At 39.5% G+C, this 9,035-nt stretch overlaps 1 protein-coding gene across 1 annotated transcript; it reads left to right on the top strand.

Annotated features, from left to right (window-relative positions):
- Positions 1-5,464: 5,464 nt before the first annotated feature.
- Positions 5,465-7,980, top strand: LOC102922807 (olfactory receptor 2B8-like). Its single transcript, XM_006988915.2, has one exon. The coding sequence runs from the start codon at positions 5,465-5,467 to the stop codon at positions 6,407-6,409; it is 945 nt and encodes a 314-aa protein (XP_006988977.1). The 3' UTR covers positions 6,410-7,980.
- The last annotated feature ends 1,055 nt before the right edge of the window (positions 7,981-9,035 follow it).

Below are 9,035 nucleotides of genomic sequence, written 5' to 3'. Positions count from 1 at the left end.
AGCAATATATATATATATATATATATATATATATAATTATCTTGTCAATTAAATTTAGGGGCTGAGAAGATGGCTCAGTCAATAAAGTGCTTGCTATGCAGGCATAAGGACCTGAGTTTAGATCTCCATCATCTACACAAAAGTGCCAACAATTCCAGAATCAAAGAGAGAGAGAGAGAGAGAGAGAGAGAGAGAGAGAGAGAGAGAGAGAGAGAGAGAGAGAGAGACTGGAGGAAACCTGGGGCCTGTCAGCCAGCCAGCTTAGGTAAATTAGTGAGCTCCAGGTTCAATGTCTCAAAACACTAAGGCGGGGAACAAGTGAAGAAGCCACTGGATGCAAACTTCTGCCCCACCCTGCAGACACAGAATTCAGCCAGGCACTGTGGTATCAGTCTCTAATCTCAGCTAGTCAGGAGACTGAGGCAGGTGAATCAAGAGTTCAAGGTCATCCTGGGCAACTAGTGAGACCATTGCCAAGCAGAAAAAAAAAAAATTAAAGTGCTGTGGCATTGCTTCATAGGAGAGCATTTCGCCAACATGCACAAAGCCTGGGCTCAATCCCCAGCACCAAAAAGAGAGAGACAGAAACAGAGACAGGGAAGGAAGGGAGGGAGGGAGGGAGGGAGGGAGGAAGGAAGGAAGGAAGGAAAAAGCAAGCAGGCAAGCAGGTAATTCTGAGCCCAAAGAATAACAATAAAAAAGCAAATTTTTATTAAATGATGTGATTTCTTGAAGGGTGGGAAAGCACTGACATCAGATTACACCAGGAGTCTGGTCCACATGACAGGAAGGGTGTTAGAAACCTCACTGAACATGCCATCACCAGAATAATAAGCAAAGAAATCATGACACATAGAATTTTTATTGGGAGAAGAGTATGAATATATTGTTCCAAGTTAATAGATGAAAAGAACTAAGACAGATTGAAATGAGCTGGACACAGTGGCTCAGACCTTTAATCGAAGTGCTCTGAGAGGGTGATGCAGGAGAATTTCCATGAGTTCAAAGTTAGCCAATCACTATACAGTGAGAAACTGTCATTAAAAAAAAAAAAGATGGCAGTGGCTTTGATTCTATTTTTCTTCTTGTCTGTTTTTTAATCCTGGGGCTTGAACTCAAGGCCTCAAACACATGTTCTATCACAGAACTACACATCCAAGCCCCTCTTTATATTTTTCTGATGGGAACATATTTTAGGCTATGGATTTAAGGTTGATAATGACAGAGTAGACTAGGTCTGACTGACTGACAAGGTCTCAAAAACCCTGGAAGATAATATAGTTGATAGTGCCATCAAAGAACTTACTGGATCAATAGTACAAGCACAAAGTAATATGAGGGAAAGGCCCAGAATTTTATACTGGAGGACCTCTTTCCTTGTAGGTAGAAAAAAAAGTATTTCTGAAAGATGAAGAATTTAAAGGTTGACCCCTGAAATGCCAACAATTCTACTAGGTATGGGTGCCTGGAAATGAAGTAGAGACAATAGGATCACCTTGGCAGGAAAAGATGGAGTCTTTGTTGATATCACCTCTCCAGAGCCTTCCACTTCAGCTGCTCCCTGGAGGCAGTCAAACTCTGGATACCTGAACAAGGCCTAATGAGTTACATGGGGCAAGGCACTCTTGGGGCCACTGAAAATAAGCATATCCTCAAGTATCTTGGTCCCCAAAGCAGATCCTGGATCTTGGTAGCTCATAAAAAGATTCCTCTGGTTTAACATTAGCCCTTTCATTCATGGGCAGATTCAACAGAATTCAGTTTCAATGTCTGTTTAGGTGTAGGACTCTAAAAATGCATGGACAGGCTTCCTGGGAAAACCCTAGGAGTGGCATGGGTCATGTCAACAGTAACCTTTGAAGAAATTGCTATCAAATTCACAGGCCTGCATAGCATTCAATTGTTATCCATTTTTAAAGACCATCCAAAGGACAACATATTTAAAGCATACTTTCATGCGAAGTTTCTATTTATTCTAAGAATTCTATTTTACCTACCCCATCACGTATCCCTGCCCTGCAGTTCCTCAGCGAAACTCACAGACTGGTAATCACCGAATGTGCCATATTTGAAGATGTGATTTTAATTTGCCTAATGTTAATGTTCCCACCAACACCAGTTTCCGCGGTTCAAAGACGACCTTGCTTCATCCAGAAGGCAGCTGACTGTCTGTGACCTTTGTTACTCATCTACAGAGGATTCGTATGTTTGATCCAACACCAGCTCAGTTGCTCCCCAAGCCAGCTAAGGTTGTTCATTTCACTTCCAATTCAGACCTATAGAATCCTGGGTGTTACCTGGAGAAATGATATATACACATAAGTTTACTAAAAAAATAAATTCTAGACCAGAGTAGGATCCTGAATTCCAGATTAGATGAGCATTCTTGCATGCCAGAAGTAAAAGGATGTAAATATTATCTATCCCGTTCAAATTGAACACCATGAGGAAATTCCACAAGTCTTAAAATGTGCAATCTGTATTGATTTCAATCTTTTCATTGTAGCAAAGATGTGTTATGGAAAGCTTTAGCTGGGTATTCCTGATAAGTGACTTCCACCTTATGTGCAGCAGAAAAAAAATAAATACTATCTAAAATCATAGTGTCAACAATGGTCATGGTCAATTTATCTCATTTATGAATTTGAAATAGGCTAGAACTAATACCCTCATCTTTGGTCTTCCACTACTCAATGGGAACAAATTTATAATAAGAAAGCATTACAACATTAACATGACAAGCATTGACAAACATAATTAAGATATTGTCATGAGTTGACACTCCCCCCAAAAAAAAGCCCAACAGAAATCTTAAACTCTGGTACCTGCCTTTGCATACATAATCAAGTTAACATGACATGATAGTTAATTTAGTGAGCCTCAATCCATGACCACTAGACTTAGAAGAAAAACAGAAAATGCCATTTGACATGAAGACGGAGATTGAAGCTCCACAGTTACAAACCACAGGATCCCAAGGAGTGCCAGCAACCCACCTTTTGAAGGACAAAAGGACACAAGAAAGGATTCAGGTTTGCAGAGGTTTGAGAGGGATCCCAGCCCTGCTCATGCCTTGATTTTGGACTTGTAGCCTTCAGAACTGTGAAAACAATAAATTTCTGCTGTGTTGAGCCCTCATATTCATCATGGGCAGCCCTGGAGAACTAATACAACCATATGGAAACATATCTTGAAATAACCTGTGCTAATTTGATTGCCTTGTGATTACAATGAATTACATCTGTCTTATCAGAATGCATGCTTTTCTTGTTTCAGATTGTCTTCTGTGGAACACTGAGAACCTTTGAAAGAAGAACCAAAGGTAAGTGCCAACAGCATTCGATAAAAACCAATTCTTAGGTTGACACTATGCTTAGAATTCTGGGTGTCTCAAAACAATCCCTGCTAATCTGAAAGAGAAAGAAGTTATAAAGCCTATTGTCACTGGAGAACGTGCTTTTGATGGTGAGTTCTCGGTTAAAACAAGGTGTCGGAGCTGTTGAGCCTGCCCGGGGTTTCAGCAACATTATATCTTTTATTTGGAAAGAGAAACAGCCGGGAAATGGGAGTGGAGAAGCAGTCTTTAAAACCTCAAGACTTAGTACTTGCAGATTTATTCTCAGAATGCAAGTATTTTGCTCCCATTTTATTGGATTTTAGAACTTATTCTGAATGATCTTCCTTTTGTCATGACAGTAACTGCCACTAAAGCAATCACTGAAGACTATAAAGAATCTGGGACCCAAGAATCCAACAAGAAAGGCACAGCAAACAGAGGTAAAGTGTCTCCTCGGCAAGTCAGAAACCTTGTGAATAGAGAAATTACGTTTATAAAGGATTAACAGAGTCCTGCAAGATTCTGCACAAGACGGCAATAAAAGAACAATTCAATGTCTGACTATGCGTGACTGCTTATCAACATCTGCCTCCAGTGGACGGGAAGAAACTGAAATGAAATCGCTTCTTTGCAAACAGACTGGGTTTGAAAAGCTAACATTTCCTTATACAGGAGATAATATTGCTCAGGCAGCTGTTGCATGGCTATTGTTGAAGGTTTTTCTCCAGGACAGCTAAAACTTTCAGTAATCCAAAACTAATTACTAATGTTTTGTGTCCATTTTTAAAGACATGGTCTCATCTAGCCCCACCCAGTCTTGAACTTTCCATGTAAAAGGAGACAGCTTTGAAAAACTAATCCTTCTACGCTGAGATTACATGTCCAGCTAGCCTATAACCATTTTTAAGCTTATATTATTTTTTATGTCTTATTTTGAGATTTTATTTTTATTTGCTCAAGAAGTTTGCCTAGATCCATTTATTTTTATTTATCCAGTGTAATATTGAGAACATTTTTTAACTTTTTAAGTTAGTATACAAAGTAATTGGTTTCATTATGGCATCTTCATACATATGTCACTATATTTTGTTCTAATTCATCCCTCTCCTCTGTTGCCCAGACCCCTTGTAGGTTATACTTACGCTGCTGTTAGGGATGGAGATGTAGCTCAGTTGTAGAATGTGTGTTCAGCATGCTAGAGACCCTGGTATGATAATATAATACTAAATTTGAATCATGGGAATGTTTCAAATGAAAAGGAAAGGCATTAGAGACTTTAGGACCAGTTATTTAAATAGGAAAGTGGATTCTTTTATGAAACTGATGTTTTTTAAAATTCAGAGTAAAATGTTAGAAAACTTTTCTCTGTTACACTGAGAATTTTTTTTTTATTATAAATTGAGAGAAAAGAAAAAGCAACCATTGGACAGACAGTCCCCAGCTCTTTGTTGGATGCCACTGATGATGAGGAATCAAGGTTGGTACCCTGAAACCTAAAAACTTTTACTGTAGTGGCTTTCCAAGCATTAAAATGCTTCTAAATGGGATCTGTCCATGTTCTATTTGCATATATATCAAAATGCATTCCTCCACTATAAGTTATCAAATGCTGCATTTTATTTTCTATGCATTTTCAGAAAATAAATGTTTTCTCTGAGCAGAAAAGAACAAGGAAACCCATTATAATATGTTTCAATTATTTGATGAGACCCAAGATAGGAGATCAAGACAAAAGCAAATTTGTATCTTCTTGGGGAAATTTTGATTTAATTTTAAGACACTCAAGTCTTTTTAAAGTTCATCCAATCACAAAAGGGCAGTTGTGAGATCATACGGTAGATTCAGATTAAACCCTCTGCCATTTGTTAGGTGACCCCAGGCAGAGAAAGCTGGGCCTTTTCTCTTAAAGGCTATTTAAAGCTTAACACACTCACGTTCTCAAGGAAGGTAACAATAACTCTGCCCTGGCAAGAAAACACATAGGAAATGCTGATGTCGTGGAAAACTGCAAGACAGTAGCTGCTTGGCAGCAAAAACGTGACCCGTTTCCCAGTTAGGCTGCATTTAGAACACGGAACACACCTCCAAGTAAGTGTTAGCTCTCTTGCTTCCCACAGGTAGACTGCAATGGACAGAGCTAATGGCAGCCTCCTTTCTGGATTCATTCTCCTGGGCTTCTCCAATAGGCCTCACCTGGAAACAGCTCTCTTCGCGGTCATCCTGGTCATCTATTTCTTGAGCTTCCTAGGCAACAGCACCATCATAGTGCTGTCAATTGTAGACCTTCACCTCCATACCCCCATGTATTTCTTCCTTTCTAACCTCTCCTTCATGGATCTTTGTTTGACTACCTGCACCGTCCCTCAGACACTGTTCAACTTCAAGGGGAAGGACAAGACCATCACTTACGGGGGCTGTGTGACCCAACTCTTTATTGCCCTGGGACTTGGGGGAGTAGAGTGTGTACTCTTATCTGTGATGGCTTACGACCGCTATGCTGCTGTCTGCCGCCCCCTCCACTACATGGTGATCATGCACCCACAGCTTTGCTTACAGCTGGTTATAACTGCCTGGCTCACAGGGTTTGGCAATTCTGTGGTACAAACGGCCTTGACCATGACCCTTCCCCTCTGTGGCAGAAACCAACTGGACCACTTCTTCTGTGAAGTTCCAGTGATGCTGAAACTGGCCTGCACTAACACCTTCATTAACGAGGCTGAACTCTTTGCTGTCAGTGTCTTCTTCTTGGTGGTACCCCTCTCGCTCATATTAGTGTCCTATGGCCATATCACTCATGCAGTTCTCAAGATAAAGTCGGCCCAGGGGAGGCGGAAGGCCTTTGGAACCTGTGGCTCTCACCTCCTGGTAGTGATTATCTTCTTCGGCACGCTCATTTCCATGTACCTCCAGCCCCCCTCCAGTTACTCCCAGGATGTGAACAAAAGCATTGCACTTTTCTACACTCTAGTAACTCCTTTGCTGAACCCTCTTATTTACACTCTGAGGAACAAGGAAGTCAAAAGTGCACTAAGGAGAATAATGGGGAGAACCACGGATTCAAGAAAGAGTTAATGCAAGGCTTGCAGTCCTGAACACGTAAGCTTTGTGAGACTTCTGTGTATCTACAACCTAGCTTTAACTTAAGCTCATAAAACATCTGTGTGCCAAGCACTGTTTTGTGAGCTCGGTTGGGATGATGGATGAATAAATAATTAGAGATAGATGTTAGGTAGATAATCAGAGACCAAATCAGAGAGAAGCCTTGTTACCATGGAGTTAGACCTTAGAGAGAGGATATAAGTAAGATAATATAAATTAGATACAACATATATTAAACTGCCACATGGAGTAAACAAATTATATTTACATATAATTTCTGTATAATCATGTGGATTTTTTCACAAATACAATCTACCATGTGTGATGGTACATGCTTGTAATCCCAGAACTAGGGAGTATGAGTCAGGAGGATCATTAAGTTCAAAGCCAGGCTTTGGCTATAGAGTATCAAACCAGTCAGGGATACATAGTAGGAGTTAGATCCTGTCTTTTAAAAAATGCAATCCAGTGGGTAAATCTTGAAGCAAAATTTAAAGTGAAATGCTATCATTTTTAAATTAAGTTTTTACTATTTTAATTGGTATGAATTAACTATATAATGTCTTTAAACAATATTTAGTGTATGTGTTTGTATGTTTGTGTGTGAATGAATGTTTTCATAAAATCAAAATTTAATAAAAACCTAAAAATATTTTAATTAATTGAAGATTTTAAGGTATTTAAACATTTTATGTATATAAATATAGTAGCATATACTGAAACAGATTTATAAAAATAACACAAAAAACACAATCAAATTATCTGGAAAACTCAGTGTGTTTATAAACATTTTCTTGACTGTTTCTTACTTTGACAACAGCAAGTTTGAAGGTTTGTTATTATTACATTAATTAAATAATGGAACAAAGATTTCTTCATATCAACTAAAATCAATTAGCGAGTTCTTGAGTTCTGTAGTGATTTTGTATCTGTACTGATAACTTCTAATGATTTCTGATTGTTTTTGGAGTACAATACGAAAGACATTTATTTTAATGACAATTTAAATTTTAATGACAATTGGACTTTACATCCATAACAACTAGTCTCCTTAAAAATATATTGGTTTTGTGATACAAAAATTTCATACAACAGTTTCTTTTTATTTATGGAGACGTATTGTAAGACCCTTGGTAAATGTCATATCATAGATATTTCCGAGGCTGAAGCAATGGCACTGTGTTTATATATATAAAACATGGACACTTTCAATGAGTCATCTGATATTTACAGGACTTTAAATCTAAACCTCTCCCCTCCACTGATTTTTTTTTTCATTCCTGGGATGAAGCTTTTCCATAATAAGATTGCTGCCATCTACATTGTCTGATTATGTTGGCACAACACAGAGTTTTTATTTTCTTCCTTGTTTTTTGTTGCTATGGGGGGTTGTTTGTCTGCTTCTTTGCTTTTTGCGGGAAGGGAGGGGGCAGACGGGTCTCACTGTGTGGCTCTGGCTGGCCTGGAACTTGATGTATAGACCAGCCATAGAGATTCCACCTGCTCTGACCCCTGAGTGCAAGGATTAAAGGTTACCACCACACCTGACTGAGAGTCTACTCTGTTTGTGTGTCCTGAAGCGTGTGACGTCATCTGATGTGTGGCATAGACACACAGTACCAGAGCAAACCTGTCCTCCCTGCCCTTGTCCCTCCTTTGCACGTATGTGGTCTATTAATTATCTTTCCCCAAACTGTCCAGTGGTATGATGGCTGAAGATTTGTTGTGGGTGGTGCCCTTTCTCAATCAATGTCTTCGTCTCTCTGGTAACTTCTATATTTTTCAGTCCAAACATATTCTTGACACTGTGTTGTCATCCCTTACTTGCAGTGAGTAACTAAGAGCCACTTCATTTGAGGATCCTTTGCTATATCTTTACGTTGGTTCTTTGGAGCATTGCATTGCTGTAAACTGGACACTTCCTCTGTCTTGCCTTCTACCCACAGATCTCTTGTTTCTATCTCAACTCAGCACTTATCACACAGTATAGCTGTATATTTTGCAGTGTAGGATGTAACCATAAAACCAGAACAAATCTGTTTTCTTCTTCACAGTTTCATGCATTGATGTTTTGTCTGCATGTATGTCTGTATGAAGATGCAAGATCCTCTATAACTGAAATTACAGACAGTTGGGAGATGCCATGTGGATGTGGGAAATTGAACCTGTGTCCTCTGGAACAGCAACCAGTGCTCTTAACTGATAAGCCATCTCTATAGCATGGAAGATTGATTTTTATTGTAGAACCTCAGCATAATTCCTTCTTTTCTTTTTGAAACCATAACTATCATCTTCTTGCTTAAGGAATGTACTTTGTAACTTGTCTTTAACAAGTGTCTTTTTTGCCGAGTGGTGGTGGCGGCGGCGGTGCATGCCTTTAATCCCAGCACTCGGGAGGCAGAGCCAGGTGGATCTCTGTGAGTTCGAAGCCAGCCTAGTCTACAGAGTGAGATCTAGGACAGGCACCAAAACTATACAGAGAAACCCTTTCTCAAGGGGAAAAAAAAGATTTTGGCTGGGCAGTGGTGGCGCACACCTTTAATCCCAGCACTCAGGAGGCAGAGCCAGGTGGATCTCTGTGAGTTCGAGGCCAGCCTGG

Source organism: Peromyscus maniculatus, chromosome 5, assembly GCF_049852395.1.
Source record: "Peromyscus maniculatus bairdii isolate BWxNUB_F1_BW_parent chromosome 5, HU_Pman_BW_mat_3.1, whole genome shotgun sequence".
Classification (NCBI taxonomy): Eukaryota; Metazoa; Chordata; class Mammalia; order Rodentia; family Cricetidae; genus Peromyscus; species Peromyscus maniculatus.
This window is presented reverse-complemented; position numbering and strand designations above follow the sequence as displayed.